The following is an 18,094-nucleotide window of genomic DNA, read 5'->3' on the forward strand; positions in this document are numbered from 1 at the left end:
ACAAATCCATTTTGTGCACTAATTTCACCATATCTTAGTCCCCTCCCATTTGGACTCTTACAACATGCACTAGATGGAGCTACCCTTAAACATCACTTAGAAGTTACAGTTGATTCAGAATTTAGCAGTGTGGGTAATTATGAACACATCTCAATATGTCCACATCACAGCTCATTGATTCCCAGTCAGCTTTCAAGTACAATTCAAAGTGCTGATTATTGTGTATTCTTGGTACAGGGTTGGGTTATTGCAAGATTACATATCTCTGATTATTCTACGCATTCCATATGATCTGATATGGTGGAAATTAGGATGGCCTTGCCTTGTATAAGGCATTTAAAACTTGCCTTTTCCTTTCAGGCATAGATTGTTCCAGGGTGATAGGTGAACTCATTTTTAAAGATAATTGCTTTGAACAAGATACACAATGTTTTGAGGAGTCTGTTATTATTGTTTTAACCGATGTTGTTTTGTGGATCATTTGTTATTCTCATTTTAATGTGGCATTAGCTGCTGGAGTCATATTCTACTATTGGAATTGGCATATAAATAAGTAAGTAAGTAAGTAAACAAAGAAACAAACACCTCCAAGACCTGGATGTTTTGGAAATCTAATCCCTGCAGTAGGCAGTTCTTACTGTTCAGTCTGTTTTCTTCTATGTGTTAATGGCTAGGTGGTTTTAGTTTGGGACATTGATTATTCTCCACCACTATCACACCTTCTGTATTATTGTTAAGATGCTCAGAGCTATTTTGGAATTGATATATTCCAGTAATCATTAAATAAACCAATGCAGGTAGAATTAGCTTCCATTTATTTCTTGTAGTGATTATGAAACAGGAAGATATATATTAGTATCTGGGTTTTTTTGGGGGGGAGAGGGAGGGACAAGGTAGTTATGTGTGTTCCCAGTAAGCTTAGATTGTGATAAGAACATGCATGTTTGCATTCCTATCTGTCATACAAACCTTGTGAGACCAGTGCTTTTATTTTAAAAATTGGGTTGTTTTTTTTTGTTGTTGTTGTTGTTGTTGTTGATTCTTCTGTGGGATTACGGTTCAAAATCTAGCTGCACAACAGAGACCACATTTTAAGTTAATAACTTTACAATTGGTGAGTTCTTCAAGTTGTGTGAGCATGAAGAAAAGGGATGGGAAGAAAATATCTTCCTTTAGTTTTATGCTGTTACAGAAACTCAAGTGATACAAGAAAGTGATGATAGAAACTAACAGACCTGCTGGATTTCTCTGCTAGGTAGCGGTTAAAGTACAGGAATTTTGCCAAGAAAAGAAGAGATAGTTTCACTGTGAGGCATAGCAATTTGTGTAATTTTTGTATTTTAACGGCATGCCTTTACTAAAAACTCAGAAAAATGAGTTTTAGAAGAAAAAGTATTGTAATTAGGAACAAAGCTGGGCAACAGTTGCAGAGGAAGGCAACATCTTCTCCATGCTATTGGACTGGCAACTTTGTGATGACCAGGTAGTGGAAGGGCCAAAGGATGGCAGTGCTTGGTTCATCCTGTATATTCTAGCAGGAGGACACTTAAGAGACAGGGATTTGGGAGGTACAAGTGGAAGGGTAGATATGAGGGATGCTCAGAGTCCAAACATGAAAATATCTCTCCCTATCTAGTTGAAGAATTTTAGCTAATATTGACAGAATTGAGATAACTGGAAAAGTTGAACTACTGAAACCTCCTCTCCCCTTAAAACAGTTGCGTAATCAAAGTCCTTGTCAATCAAGTGTCTATAGTATTCTTTATCTTCCCTATATACCACCAAATTATCATAATTTAGACAATTAAGGATAATTCTAAACCTTCAAAGAGGTTTAATAGTAGCAAAGAAAAAAGATAATGAAGGGAAAGGTCCCGTCCAGTAGGGGCCTATGCAAAAAGTATTTGGCATCCTTCGGTGGTTGGAGTTGATATGCAGTAAGAATTCAGGGTCCTCACAGGATTACATGTTGACCTAATGTGAAATCTCCCCAGCAACGCACAAGATATTTTGATTTCTGTAAAACTATATATACAAAAGCCGTTGGCCATTGCGGTTGCCAGGTCTGAATGAAGTATTACATTGAGACAAGAAAGTTGTTGATGAAAAGACAAATAGCACTGAGCAAAAGGACCGGCCTATGTGAATTCACACAAATTGTGGTGTTTTCACTGCCCTGTAAATGTTGCCTTCCCAATGGCTTGCTTTCAGCAATTAGGATTGTCTGCCTCTTTTCACACAGCAAATTCTTGACTGAAACAATGCTTCTATATGCATGTGTCTCTGCATTGGTCACTGAGAGTAGGCGTGATACACACACTGCATGCCGGTAAATTTCCAGTCATGGAAGACATGGGTAGCAGCTGCCAGCCACATTGAAATTCAGCCCACTTGATCAGAGGAGTAAGATCTGGCACCAAGAAAACAAACCTGCTGTTGTGCCAACTAATGCAGTGACCTCTACCCATTGGGTCTACTGTTTTTTTATGGCCTTTGAAAATAATAGCATTTATTGTAAAATGCTGTTGGTAGGTTTCCAAAGAGAGAGGAGGCTGTTTTCCAAGTGTCATTTGGAGAACTCTAAAAGAGGGATGGCAGTTTGCTTTGATTTAGTTATTGATACATTTTTTCTAACACATGTAAAATGAGGGAAACACTGTTAGAATCCTTGGAAGTGTTTGATTGCCATCATGCCTGGGGGAGCAATTGCTTCCTTTCATTTTACACACCCCTATGCATGGGATTATGGAGTTATGGGAAAGAGCCTCGGGAGGGACCCACAGGAATGTTGCTGGGAAGATCACGTGACACTCCCCCTTTAAAGACTCGATGCAGATGATTTGCCGGCGGGGAGGGGCGGTGGGTGTTGTTCTGGGACCCAGGAATCTCCATGTGAACCTGAGGCGGGCGGGGGTAGGGGGTTGAATTAGACAACAGCAGGTGCAGTAGAAAACCAGGAATCGTTTCAGGACGAGCTACCAAGGAGGAGCCAACCTGGATCGCACATGTGCTGTCTGGAAACCTCTTTTCCATGTCGTCGAAGTCCAGCCCAAAGTAACTTTGCTTCATATTAGCACTGATTCACTTAACGGCAAAAGACGATCCTGGGTCAGGAAAAAAAGCTCTCCGGTTGTTTTGGTTTAACCGGCCGCGCGCCAGCTGTATTAAGTTGTGCAACTTAATACAGCTGGGGCACGGCTGGCCAAATGTGGCCCTTAGCTCTTTCCTGTTAAGATCTGCCTTCGCCCAGCACTGCCCATCGGATATCAAAACTTCTTCTCCGACCGTCCCCGAGGCCTTGTTTCAGAGGAAAGGAGCCTCGGATCTGAAGAACTGGGGTGGTCGTGTCCACGGCCGGATATTCCCAGCTCCGGGCTTTGATGTTGCTCCTGATCTAGATAGGCTCTCCCTCCCCGGGGCCATTGAGATGCTAATAAGCCAAGAGCGAAGAGCTGCGGCTCTAGGGGTCTGCTTTGTTCTGGCTACCCTCCATTCTTTATCAGGGAGAGGCTCCAGTTTGGAACCGCCAGCGAGGACCGGGATGGCATCTGCATTCAGCTGGCCGAACAGCGTAGGGAGGTGATGGCAGGTAGGATCGCGGGTGGCGAACGGCTGGGTTAGGGTTGTGCGCTCAGGGGCTGAAGTTGATGCGAGCCACTCTCGGAACATGCTGCGTGCTCCTTTCGGGCGAGGCCACGCCTTCCTCTCTCCCCTCTTCCCAACCGGCCCGGGAAGAATCCTGGGCTGCAGCCTTAGCGGCGCGTACGGGAAGGCGCAAAGGCACCGCTCGTGTTTCCAGCGCTCCCCGTAGGAGGAAAGCCCAGTGATGGGAGGCCAGAAGCCCTGGAGTCGTTGGAGGAGAGGAATGCCGCGTCGTTTTTGTTCATGGCCGCGCCGCTGGGTGCCAGTCCTGTCCTTAATACAAGCTCAACGCATCTTGCGAAAGTTCATTTGCTCTGGCGTGTTGGCAGACGCTGGGTTTTGTTTTCTTTGTTTCTTCAAAGAAACAAAGTCGATCATATTCAAAACTCCCTTAATATTCATTTCCTTGCGGTTATAGTCCATTCAAAGGTGGTCTCTGATTCTCGGTAATCTTCGTTAAATTCTACTTTATTCATCCACATTTCCCCCACCCCCAGGAAAAAGTAGAATAGTGCTATGCATAAATCTGTTATTACAGTATTTCCTTTGTGAGACTTTTAATATCACTTTCTTTTGTCTTTCCCCAATTTATATGCCATATTTATTCGCAAATTCAGAATTTACTTGTTTTTTATAATTTCATCTTTATTTGCATCTCTCTCTCACTGTTAATATAGAAATAGAAGTTGCCCTATAAAAGCTTAATTTGGTGAGTAATAGTTACCATCCAATAGGTGTCATCCTTGGGTATTTTTCTAATTCTTCCTTTATTTATCTCATCCAAAATCATTTCTATTTTTTCCTGCCTCTTCTTTTGAAGTTCACTATTATATAAAGCATCCTTTTAAAAAGCTTCACTTTCATCCCAACCCATTCTTACTTCTGTGTCCTTATTAAGATTATTCTCAAACAATTATTTTAACTTTTTTTGTAGTCCTCCACTATTTTTATTAATAGCATCTGATTCAATCGCCATGTAAAAGAGCCATTTTTCTTGTAAAATTAAAGACAGTTGTTTGTGATCTGAGAAAATCTGTGTCCACCTTACGAACAATAGCAGCTAAACCTTTGAAATCCAAACCATATCCTTGAAAAAGATATGTCTTTCAGTCAAATAAATACATTCCTTTGACTCATCATTTTTAATCTTCATCTATCAACAAGTTCCAAATTATCCATTAAATTAAAAACGCATTTGGTAGTATACTTAGTGTAGGGGAAGTGTATGAAATGATTAAAAAGATTAAAACAGGGAAGGCACCTATTCCATATTCAGGGCCAGCTTCTTACTATAAATATTTTGAGGATGAGCTTTTACAATAATATTATTTTACAGAATGAAAACATTCTTGATAGCTGGGAGGAGGCTAATAAGCATTAATACTTGATGGCTAGCACTTGACTTTAGCAAGAAATTATTGGCCAATATCTTTATTGAATAATGACTATAAATTGTCCAATTGTACAAAACTTTATATTCATGAAGATCAATGTGTGTTTTTATCTAAAAGACAATTACAAGATAATATTAGAAATATTTTGGATATGCTGAAGTATTTGGAGAAACAAAAAAAAAATAAGCTGCATTGAAATTCTTAGACGCAAAGAAGGCCTTTGACAATTTGAATTGGTTGTTGTTGTTTTTTGTTTCCAAGAGTCCTGGAATGAATCTTGGAGATAATTTTATTAAATGGATAAGATTTACCTATTTAATCAGAAATAATTGTAATGAAGAACTAACAAAAGCTTTTGAGATTCAAAAAGGGACAAGACAAGGATGCCATTGTCTCTAGTCTTGTTCATTTTAGTTCCTGACTAGTATTGAATAGAGAGAGACATAAGACAAGATCAAAGAGTCAAAGGAATTAAGAAACTTCTAAGTTAAGGGTGTTTATGGATGAATTAACATTAGTTTTGGAAGAACTACCTAGAGAGAGTAGAAACATTAATGGAAAAACTAAAGTACTTTTGTTTGCTAACAGGTTTTAAGATTAGTGATCATAAATCAAAGATGTTAACAAAAATTATGAAATTAGAAAGTTACCAATAGAATTGAGGGGAGAAAATTGGTATTAAAATTGAGAAAAATGTTAAGTGGGTATTATTATAACAAATATCAATTGTATATTATTTCAAACTAACTGTTAAGACATGAAATTAAGAAGGCTATGTTAAGATGAGAGAAATTAAATTTGTCATTATTAGGGAGAATTTCTGTGCTAAAAATCAGTGTACCATAAAAAATGAAAAAACATGCTTAACATACAACTTTAGATATAAGTTAAATATCAGGTGTTACAAGATGCAAAGCAAAGAGGAGCAGTGGGGTTACTGGATTGGAAAACGTATTTTGCAGCTTGTTGTTTGGTTTGATGAAGGAATGGATGTTGCTGTGAAACAAGCAACTTTTAAAGTTATAAGATCATAACCGGGGATTAGGATGGTATGAATACTTATGGCATAATAAAAGTAATGTTGATTTTAAAAATCATTTTATTGGATGTGCCATATTGAGAATATGGAATAGATATAGACCCGGGTTGCGTCTGAAACATCTCTGTGGATCTCAGCACAAGAAGCATCCAAAGGCAAATGGGTGATAGAAAATTCAGTGAAATATAAGATTAAATCAAGAGAACAACTATAGCAGAAAAATACAGTTATCAATTGTTTTCCCATTTATAGTTATCAGAAAGATTCAAAATGGATAAAAAAGACTTACGGTATGGAGCAAAATTAGGCAGAATTTGAAATATAATTTGAGTCAACCTGTTATGGTCAAATGTTGGGACAACCTGATTTTATTATCTTTTTATGGTGATTATTAAGCACTGTGGTCATTAAGTGGATCGCATTATCAGTTTTGCCTAAAACCAGAAGTAAATGTCGTTGTATTGCCCAATGTCTAAAGTGCGGTCATGAGACCATGGGGATGGGTGACCATCAGAACTTCAGGATTGGGTCACAACTCCCATTTTCCATAACATTTCTTAATGTTAAATGGTCTCTTAATGACCGGTCCTAAGTCAAAGTACCACACGTACAGAGATAGAAAGATTGGATGCTATCCACCATGGTGGAATAATGAAATTGACAAAACTTGCTATGGCAGACAAACTGAAGATATAAAATATGTAAACTATAATAATAAAATACCATTAATTAAAATATAATTGTATTTTTAACTGTGGTGAAGAATATCAGGAGCTACTTTCTTTGTAACTTTATAATCTTTAATTATTTTTCAGCTCTTTTATTTTCTTATTGCACTTTTCACTTTTTCTATTATTTCTTTCTTTTTGCCTCTCTGTTTTAATTTGGTTTGTATTTGTTCCTGTTATTGTTCTTCAAAGATTTAATAACAATTGTTTTAAAAAATCCCTAAACATTAATTGCTGCACTCAAGCTTTACAGTGACAACTAACCATTGTTCTCAGGATGGTAATGGGATAGTTTTGCATTCTTTTAATGCCCATTCCACACAGTTTTCTGAAAAAATTAAACAAGGGACTTCCAAGCAGTTTCAGAGCTGAGGTGGTATTCTCTTTAGTGTGTTGCTACGAAAAGAGTATTCATGTCTACACTTTCCCATTCTCTCGAATCTCCCAGACAACAACAGGGTTTCTTTAAGTCTAGACAAGCAGAAATCAGCCCAAGAATGATCCATCTGTTCCATTCTAGGATAGTAATAAATAAGGATTGTGTTGCTTCCATTGATAAAAATTTATGATATTGTTACACTCCCTGAATTCATTTTTGGAATGAGCAAATAAGGACCATTGAAGGAAGAATTGAACAACCCTAATATTTTGTTATCCTTTCTCGTTTTTATGATTTTTGTTGTTGTTATAATGGATCCATAGCCCAGTTCCATTTAATATGAATTGAAAAATAACTCCTACTGGGTTAAGAATAAATACATCTATTGTATCATATCCTTTCCTCGATTTCCTTTTCTTTGAAAAACTATCATATACAGCACTTAAAATACTTATTGGTTACTTACAGTGTTGCATGGAATGAACAAAATATGGATAGGTGAATATGTGGTTTTTTAAAAATTCATTACATTCTACTTGCATTTTGGTAACTGTCAGTCATTAAACTACAATTTTAATTAAAATTAAGGTAAATTATATCTAAGTATATTTTAAAAAATAGTGACATACAGGATGCATCCCATCATTATTGCCTTATAAGTAACACAAGGCAATGAACATACAAAATGCCTTTTCTTCATGTTTTCCCTACAACAACAACCCTGTGAAGTGGGTTGGGCTGAGAGAGCAACTGGCTCAAAGTCACCTAGCCGGTTTTTATGGCCAAGGTAGGACTAGAAGTTATAGCCTCCTGGTTTCTAGACCAGCTCCTTAACTACTACACCAAACTGGCCCTGGTCAGACTGCATCTATCCAGAGGATTTTAAAGCGATGAAAGAGACATTTCTCACATGAATCTGTATTTTCTATGGTAAATAAGATCAGTGTAAATATGTACTTTGCAATGATTCTCCTCCCTTATGGCGAGTTCTAGTCAGTGTTGTTAGGAGACCCCTACGACGGGATTAGATCCATCACCGCTTCTTTTTAACTTTTACCTAAAACTACCAGGGGAGGTCATCTGATGGCCTGGGATGCAGTATCATCAATATACTGATGATATCCATACATCTTCAACCCTTGCCAGACAGGTGATGCTCTTGCAGTTCTGGTCAAGTGTCAGGAGCCTGTAAGGGTCTGGGTGTGGAGGAACTGGCTTTGATTCAACCCTGGCAAGATACAACGGCTATGGGGTTTTGACCCTCCAAGCTCAAATGATAGGCTATCTTTGATTTTGGAAGGGATGTTACTCCTCTGGACTGAGCTGGTGCATAATTTGGAAGTCCTACCATGTTTCCACAAAAATAAGACGGTCTTATTTTCTTTTGACCCCCAAAATAAGCACTTGGCCTTATTTTCAGGGAAGTCTTACTATTTTTGAGGTGCAGGAGGTGGCGAGCGTGGTCACCTCATGGCTGCTGCTGTGTTGCAATATTTGGGGGGAGGGCTTCTTTTCGGGAGAGGCCTTATTTTAGCGCATGCACTCAAAAGCCTGATTGGGCTTATTATCCGGGGAGGTCTTATTTTCAGGGAAACAGGGTAGATACACAGCTCTTGCTCAAGAAAGAGATGAAAGCTGTGACAGGGGAGGCCTTTGCACGTGCACGTACACACACACACACACACACACACACACACACACATTATACCCCAATTGCACCCTTTTTTGGACTCTGAGGTCTTGCTCATAGTCACTCAAGCTTGGTCACATCACATTTGGATTATTGCAACACACTCTACATGGGGTTTCCTGTGAAGACCATATGGAAGTTACAGTTGGTCCAAAATGTGTTGGAATGTGCAGTGATGGTTACTCCTAGGTTTATCAACATTACAATCCACATTAAACTCCTGGCTCCCAGTTTCCTTCCGAGTGCAGTTCAATATGCTGGTCATTACCTTTAACACCATATATGGCATGGGACCAGGTTTTCTGTAGGGCCACCTCTCCCTAAGAACATCTGGCTATCCTTCTATATCAGACAGGGTGGGCACACTTCTACTACCCTTCCTTAACTATTGCCATCTTACGGAACCTAGGAAATGAGCTTTTTCCATGTCAGTCCCTGCTGTATGGAACATCTTCCCCCTGAAATTTGACAGGGACATCCTTCTCACCTTCCAAAGAGCACTTAAGAGCTGGCTTTTCCCCAAAGCCAAGGGATAGAGTGAAATTGATTAGATGAACTTGTGGGCTGCATGTGAAAGTTTTAGCTATAGGTGCCAAGGTTTAATATACTTTTTTTGTTTCAATATTTTTATTGTAAATGTATGGGGTTTTTTTGATGTCAGCTGTTCAGAGTTTGGGCAACTATATAAATATTTTAAATAAATACATTAAAAAATCTTGATTTTAAAATATATTTGTTACCTATAGACCTTAGATGAAAAACCGTATACAAACTTCCCAGTGTAAATCTTGTCAAACTATCTCTGATACTTGGCCCTTGCCAATCTCAAGGACTAGAGGACAATTTTCATTCTCCATACTAATTAATTGTTTCTACTAACACAATCATCACTTACTGAAATCCTCAGACAAGGGGGGGAAGCAGGAAATATGTGGGTTGCACAGCTTATGCAAAGAGGCTGTTCAAGGCTAAAAGACCCTTTTATCTGCTAAATGCCAGCTGATAGTCTTGTGTAAGTTGGATTTGGCTGAGAGCCTTCCAGTTTTGCTGCTTTATATTGAGCTGCTGGTTCCGAGTTTCCGTCCTGATTGCCCCGCTCTCTTTCAGAAATGACTCTGCTAACATCTCAACCAACATCACTGGAGTCAGCACCTCCCGCAGCCACCACACCAAACCCAGAACAAAGAATGCTGGAGAAGAGAGCAAAAGTCATTGCTGAACTGTTGCAGACTGAACAGGATTATATCCGAGATCTTGAAATGTGCGTCCAGAAGGTCCTGGTGCCATTACAGGAGGCACAGGTGAGAGTAATGTGTAGCTTTTCACCAGGAATAGAACAAAATTGAATCATAGTGAGCCATTGAGTATAGTGGTTAGAACACTGATTAGCATTTTTGGAGATAATATAATAAATTAAGCCCTTTCTTTCTTTCTTTCTTTCTTTCTTTCTTTCTTTCTTTCTTTCTTTCTTTCTTTCTTTCTTTCTTCTTTCTTTTTCCTTCCTTTCTTCCTTTCTTTGTCTTCCTTCTTTCCCTTCTTTCTTTCTTTCTTTCTTTCTTTCTTCCTTCCTTCCTTCCTTCCTTCCTTCCTTCCTTCCTTTCTTTCTTTCTTTCTTCTGTCATTATATCTACCATATTTATAAAGTTGCCTGTCTCATAGATGTAACGAGGCAATGTACAATAGAAAACAAATAATAAAAAGACACAAACATTAAAAACTTTAATCAAAGCTTATTAGGTAATCCTGAAGCAGATCACATGCAGATTTCAGGAAGAGACAAAAGGTATCAGCATGCTAACTTGAGCTGAATTAATTGTATTTGTATAATTTTGTACAGAAGCAGAGGTCCTGACAGTGGTACTTTCTCTGGAATTTGCAGAGGAAATATTTGCTCCGGAGTTGAAAGGGCCATTTTCAGCTGTTCTTAGTATCCATACCAGCAATGATGATGCTGGTCTGTGTATTTACAGGGTGTTATTCTTGGTGCTCAAACAGTATTTATTATTGTTTTATAGCACTGCTTTAAGTTCATGGGGAAAAGGTCACAAGATGAATTTCCATATGAAAATAGGATGCCCCGGAATAAATTGCCCTTTCCTTCCTCCTAGATGCCACATGTAGATTGTGAACTGCTGTTTGGGAACATCTGTGGGGTAATTGCTTTCTCAAAGAAGTTGTTGAGCTCCCTGGAAGCCGCAGATGCTGTTGGTACGTGTTTTACCTATTGGTACTTGTGATAACAGTGTAACATGGTAACTGAGTTCCATGTACCTCAGCATACAGTCACTGGGTCCCTCAGCTAAGAAACAGAGGTGAGCATCGCCCTCTAGTGTCGGGCATGACTGGACAGGGGAAACGTTTACCTTTACTTGTGGGATATCTGAGCACTAAACTGGAAGGAAGGAGAATGATTAGAGGAGGCAAAGATAGGTCTTGCTTAGGGGAGGCATAAGCCAGCCTTCCTCAGCCTTGAATCCTCCAGATGTGCAGTCTGCAATTACCAGAATATGCAGCTGCAAAAGGCTACTGCTAAGAGTTTTAGAGTTCATGTTTACACTCAGAATGAAGAAGGCTGATCCAGGGTGCTGATAATTAGCATAGTTTTGCTAATTCTAATTCATTTGTCAAGCGGTGTTTCCCCACAAAAAAATTATATTGATTTTATATAGTATTCTGAATTGGAGGGATTACTTTCATCTCACAGAGCTTTTATTTTTTATTTTTATGTCAGCGCTTGGCTTCTCCCTCCATTAATCTGAGTGCAAGCTAGATTACAGAGCAAACAATAGACATAGAACTTGTCTCTTTTTATAAGGAACCGAGTGTGAACTGGGTAACTTGAGAAAATAAATCAAGCTAGAATAATTTGTGACTTTATATATGGCAGTTGCCCAAGTTTCAGATGAGTTGTATTTTGTCATGTCCAGGGTGAGAGAAAAGCAGCATATTTCGTGGTAGAAGCAACCACACCTCGAGTCCCATGCTGACTCTTAAAGTTAAAGAAGATGTTGTCTGGTACAATATTCTTAGATAATATTAATAGTGCTCTTCATTGAACTTAGGGGTTGTTTCCAACCATATCTATTACATCAAGAAATAAAAAGATTGTCTCTTTGCATTTTTCTTTCAGAAATATAAGCATTAATATTTACTAATAATCCACAGTCACTAAAATTCTTAAAATATGATTTCATACATTGCAATAGGGGCACTAAAAATAGAAAAAGGAGTTCATCAGGAGTACATTTTTCTTACTGGAAAGAAAATATGAAGGAAAATACTAAAATTACTAAAATTTAGTAAAAAATACTAAAATGAAACACCTGATGAGGTGGCCTAGTGGCGAAGACACTGAGCTTGTCGATCAGAAAGGTTGGCAGTTCGAATTCCTAGTACAGGTCTCCTGCGTGAGCATGCAGTTGGATTAGATGACCCCAAGGTCCCTTCTAACTCTGTTAATGTCACTTAAAATAATGCTTCTTAAATTTTTTGTAGAAATTGTTTACAAATCTGTGTAGCCTACTGAGATTCTGTGTGATGAAGAATTTCACACAATAATCTTTTTGTAACAGGAACAATTTCAAAACAAACCAACTTGTATTTTAGATATTTATTTGCTAAATTTAGTATCCAAAGTACTGAGTGACTTACGTTGATATATATATATATAAGATTTTTACAACCCCTGGTAAGCCCCAATTATGGGAGGAAGCTAACTGCTTCCATCATCTGTCATTCGGCTCGCCAAATCCCAATAAGGGTATGGGTAGCTGATGAGAGCTAAATAGCTTGAAATAGATCTATACTAGTCTCCCTTTATTTATTTATCAGCACAAATAAACACACACACACACACACACAAACACACACATATATATGTATGTATGTATGTATATATATATATATATATATATATATATATATATATATATAATATATATAAATATATATATAATAAATATAAAATCATTACAATTAATAATTAAAAAGACTAGAATCAATTGTCCCAGGGTTCATAATGTTTCACAATTTCCTGAATTATTGGATTTATATTGAGCTGATATTTATATTGGCTTGCACATCTGTCTACAGTATATATTGCACTATTTTATTTTATCATTGTTGTTGTTCAAAGGAAATAATTGTTTTATCACTGAATTTAATGCTTGATGCTTTTTATATCTTTTATAAATATATTTATAAAATAAATTAGTTCTTTAATCTAAGCAATATGATACAGACTATGTGCTACCACATTAACAATTTACTTCCGTTCCTAAGGGCCAGTCTTTTTGGAGCTGCAGGCTGAGCTGGAGGCTGTGTATAAGGTATATTGCCAGAATCATGATGAAGCTATTGCTCTTCTAGAGGCCTATGAAAAAGATGAAAGGGTGCAGAAGCTTCTTCTGGAATCTCTGGAGATCCTCAGGTAAAATGCAATACGGACTTCTAAGCTGCTTAGACAACTGCTGATTGGTGCTTGTGTGGTATTTGAAACCCTGCCTCAGGTGTATCTCGTCCTACCATGTTTCCCCAAAAATAAAATAGGTTCTTATTTTCTTTTGCCCCCCCCAAAAAAATAAGCCCTGGGCCTTATTTTTGGGGAGGTCTTATTATTTTGAGCTGCAGGAGGCCCCTTAACCTTGGTCCACATATCAGCTGATCCAGAGAGGGACGGTAGTCCTGTTTCAGTGTCTGGCACACACTTGCCAGCCCTAGCGTCAGTGGGCCTGGTGCTCTTTTTGTGGCCGCTACTAAGAGAAGGGACATGGTAGCAAGGGTTTGCAGGAGCAGCCTCCCCTCCCCCCCTATGAGGGGAATGTTCTCCCCTCTCCACCAAGAAATGGTGGGGACCAGCTGCGCATGCGGTCAAATATTTTTGGGGAGGGCTTATTTGGCAGGAGGGCTTATTTTAGCACATGTGCTCAAAAGCACAGTTGGGCTTATTATCTGGGGAAGTCTTATTTTCAGGAAAACAAAGTAGCTTAATTGTGACCTTATGAATTAAAGTAGAAGGGGATGCGTACAGTGGTTGCTTGACATGTCCATCTGCTGATTTCACTGCAGTTCAGTAGCTGCAAGGCAATAAAATAAAACACGCTCATCATCTACTCTTTCTTGCATGTTTTTTTCCCCCTGCTGTGGGACTGCCAGGAGTCTGTATACTGAATGGTAAGCATCTTTATATACTATTGACTTACTTGTTTAGGTGTCTGAAACAGCAGAAAAGGATCTGGAAATATAATGTGGGGAGATGAGCCATTTGTAGGAGACAACTGCAGAAATCATTTGCACAGCTGGGATTCAAAGAATGAGACAGCTTACAGCCATATTAGCCTGCTTGGATTGAGGACAGTGAGATAGGATTGGGAGTGGCAAGATGAATAGCATAGATATTGAGCAGGGGCAACTAGGCAGCAAGTGAGTATTGTTGACATTAGCCAGAGAAGGATGCATGTAAAGATTTGTGGAATTTAGTGGCTGGGATTGCTGGTGTCATGTTGTTTAGCTTTGAAGGACTGGGGTTTCTGTAAGAAAATGGCTTGTAGATGTGGAGTTACTTGGATGCAATAGTTTAGGATATAGAGAGAAGTAAATTTTGAAGGTGATTCCAAGTGCTCCTTTGTGTTTTGACCTTGACAGGGGTTGCACCAACTATATTGACCTGGGCTCCTTCCTGATCAAGCCTGTTCAGCGTGTGATGCGCTATCCACTGCTTCTGATGGAACTCCTGCGTGCTACTCCCGAGTCGCACCCTGATCGTGCTCCTTTGGCTGCTGCCGTCTTAGCTGTCAAGGAAATCAATGGCAACCTCAACGAGTACAAGCGCCGGAAAGATCTAGGTGAGCTGCAGGGCAACCAACACAGGACTAATGCAGTCAGTGTGGATGAGTGGGAAGGGGCTGTGCGATGTTCCATTTGAAGATTGCCTGTACCAGGTGGGTTGCTATTGGGGGGGGGGGGTTGCTTTCTTCACAACACTTTTCAGCCAGTAGAGAACTGTATTCTTTGAGTTCTGTTTTTAGTAGATATGAAGTATAAACCAAGTTGGGAAGATTGGATTCATCTGAGAGTTGTGTGAATTGAAGTCCACCAATCTAAAGTGTACCTGGGTTGGTACAGTCCAGAAAAGCTATTTCTGTAGGTTTTGGGAATAAGAACAAAAAACCCATTAAACTTTAATATAACTATGCTGTGTTCACTAGCTTTGTTGGTGTTCTTCTGGTTTAAAAGTAACACTCGGGTGGCATTAGAATGAGATAGAGAGGATGGGATCTGTAACAAAAGACACAGGAAAGCATAGTCCTATGGTCAGCTTAACAACTCCCCAGTATGAGGCTAATTCTGTCTCCTTTTCAGTGTTGAAGTACAGGAAGACTGATGATGATAGCCTGATTGAGAAGATCTCCAAACTTAATTTCCACTCCATAATCAAGAAATCCAACCGGGTCAGCAGCCACTTGAAACATCTCACAGGTTTTGCTCCCCAGGTGAATAAGAGTTGTTTCTGCTCACATGCTTTAAGGTTATTACAAGAATTTGGCACTGCGGGAACTTTCAGAGGGTTCACAGCCTCTCTCCCTCCCACCCTCTCTCTGGCAGCTCAAAGATGAGGCTTTTGAAGAGACTGAAAAGAATTTCAGGATGCAGCAGCGTCTGATTAAATCTTTTATCCGGGATCTTTCTCTTTACCTTCAACATGTCCGGGTAAATAAGTTTTATGTGTCTGTGTAAAGTGGGAAGGGTAACTTGAGAAAGATTGTGTCATCGGTCATCTAATAAGGCCGAGGAGTGTCAAAGGAATGGATTGGAAGACTCTCCCTTGGCTAGGCTTGTATAATGCCAGGCCCATAATTTAAGACTTTGCCTGCCTCTGGAGCAGGTTGGTATAAGAGCATACTTCAAGCCAACTTATGCTTATGAGGTGGTTGTTTTTTGTTTTGGCCTTCAGGAATCAGCTAGTGTTAAAGTGACAGCAGCACTGAGTATGTGGGAGCTGTGCATGGAGAAGGGAAGTGCTGAGTTGGAGCAGTTCCAGAAGATTCATGGTTTCATCAGTGATCAGCTGTTCTCTGATTTCGTGAGTGAAAGCTTTCTTCCTTTCTTCCGTATGAAAGCTTAGATAAAATATCTATTACCAGAAACATTGGGAAGAGAACTCTGTTTAGATGAGATTAAAGATCCTTTCACTAAGTATTAGACCTAACTGGCTTTTGGCTATAATGAAGTGTTATTTAAGCATCCTTCTCAGCCTGCTGCTCCCTCCCAAAGGTTTTTGATGAGAGGTCCCTTTTCCCCAGTTGACTGGTCATTTTCGCTAGGATTGGTGGAAGTTATAATCTAAATCATCAGGAGAACATTAAATTATTATTACTACTGCTACCTCTACCAACATCACTACAGGCACAGAATTACAGAATTCCTAGAAATATTGAAACGTTCTTGAAAAAACATGAAAGCTCTAAAACACTATAGTCAGCAGCTGGCATGTAGTTTGCTGGACAAATAATACTATGGAAATGGAGAAGAGAAAATATTTGCTGGTTTCAAAATTTCTGGTACATGCAGGAGATCTTACATTATGAGCCACAGTGGTGCAGTGATTAAAGTGCAGTACTACAGGCTGCTTCTACCTGCTGGCTGCCTGCAATTTGGCAGTTCGAATCTCTCACCAGGCTCAAGGTTGACTCAGCCTTCCATCCTTCCGAGGTGGGTAAAATGAGGACCCAGATTGTTAGGGGCAATATGCTGACTCTGTAAACCGCTTAGAGAGGGCTGGAAAGCATTGTGGAGCGGTATATGCCTAAGTGCTATTGCTATTGAAGGATTAAGGATAGATAGATAGATAGATAGATAGATAGATAGATAGATAGATAGATAGATAGATAGATAGATAGATAGGGTGAACTACTAGTGGCAGTGGCAGGAGTCTCTGCCCAACCGCCCACTCATCGTGAGCACAAGCGTGCACAAGCAAACCGGTAGCAAAAACAGTGGAAACCCACCATTGGACTAGATAGCCATTTGCCCGCTGCTCAAATGGGATTTAACTAGAAGACCTTCAAGGTCCTTTCCAATCCTATCATTTTATGTTCTATTTTGCATTAGAACATATACGGCAAATCAATGAAACCTATTTGGTCATAATGATAGCTTGCTTTTGTTAATGGAAGAATTTTTCTTCTTCAATTTCTACTGAATCCATCAAAGTAATTTGGCAGAGTGGGAAAAGCTGCGGTGTGATACCTAGGTCTGATTGTTGCTCTCTGCTTTGCAGAAGAAACGCACTGAGCGTCTGGTGATCACGCCTCTGAATCAGCTGCTGAACATGTTTGCTGGACCTCACAAACTGGTGCAGAAACGCTTTGATAAGCTCCTGGATTTCCACACGTGCACCGAGCGGGCCGAGAGGTTGAAGGACAAGCGGACCTTGGAAGAATTACAGTCAGCACGCAACAATTATGAGGCCTTGAACACCCAGCTGCTGGATGAACTGCCCAAATTTCAGTGCTGTGCCAAGGAGCTTTTCACTAGCTGCCTGCGCAGCTATGCTGAGGCTCACTGTGACTTTGTACGCCTGGCACTGCAGGAACTTCAGCCTTTGTTCTCAGTAAGTAGAGAAGCTGCGAGTGGCTGGCATGGCTGGTGCTTTCCATGAGACCGGAAGGAAAGAGCACGGCACTTCCCAGTTCTCTTCTCCATCTTTTTCACTTTTAAGGCATGTTTGAAGGCATGAAATAAATGCTCCTTGGATGAGATCCATGGTAAAATTATGAGTACTGATTACCTCTCCACTAACGTGGAAAAGAGGAAAAGTAATCCTCACTGTTCAGGAACCATCAGATTATCGTCATGATTACTCTGAATATAGTGGGTTATTACTGAACAAAATTTACCTAAAATTGTCCTTTCCTGACTTGTGTCTGATATCGCTTTCCTCTATCTCAGCTGCTGCAAGTGGTTGGCCGGGAAGGGAATCTTATTGCCATCTTCCAGGAAGAGCATAGTAGAGTCCTCCAGCAACTACAAGCCTTCACCTTCTTTCCGGAGAGCATTGCTACCACTAAAAAGCCCTTTGAAAGAAAAAGCCTGGAGCGTCAATCCGTGCGAAAACAACCCCTTCTGCCCATGGTGAGCTCTATGGGAGTAACAAGAGATGAAAGGCTGCCCTCTAGAGGTGGAATTATGTCATTAACTCAGTATGGTCAGATGGAAGAGTAC

The 18,094-nt window shown here is 39.6% G+C and overlaps 1 protein-coding gene across 3 annotated transcripts in view; it reads left to right on the top strand.

Annotated features, from left to right (window-relative positions):
• DNMBP (dynamin binding protein) overlaps nt 1–18,094 on the top strand; it is a 57,955-nt gene that overhangs the window by 36,745 nt on the left and 3,116 nt on the right. For 2 of the 3 annotated variants that reach the window (XM_087725694.1, XM_087725695.1), the window contains 10 exons: nt 9,980–10,173; nt 10,981–11,080; nt 13,154–13,301; nt 14,027–14,044; nt 14,516–14,715; nt 15,233–15,363; nt 15,476–15,580; nt 15,825–15,953; nt 17,151–17,483; nt 17,822–18,004. In XM_087725694.1, the coding sequence (XP_087581820.1) occupies nt 9,980–10,173; nt 10,981–11,080; nt 13,154–13,301; nt 14,027–14,044; nt 14,516–14,715; nt 15,233–15,363; nt 15,476–15,580; nt 15,825–15,953; nt 17,151–17,483; nt 17,822–18,004 (1,541 nt within the window). Of the gene's footprint in view, nt 1–3,454; nt 3,590–9,979; nt 10,174–10,980; nt 11,081–13,153; nt 13,302–14,026; nt 14,045–14,515; nt 14,716–15,232; nt 15,364–15,475; nt 15,581–15,824; nt 15,954–17,150; nt 17,484–17,821; nt 18,005–18,094 lie in introns of those variants that run through there. The other variant, XM_087725696.1, reaches the window with a different exon arrangement.

The sequence above is a fragment of the Thamnophis sirtalis genome, unplaced genomic scaffold (assembly GCF_051295495.1).
Source record: "Thamnophis sirtalis isolate CommonGarterSnake01/CBP01778 unplaced genomic scaffold, rThaSir2_p1.2 scaffold_11, whole genome shotgun sequence".
NCBI lineage: Eukaryota > Metazoa > Chordata > Lepidosauria > Squamata > Natricidae > Thamnophis > Thamnophis sirtalis.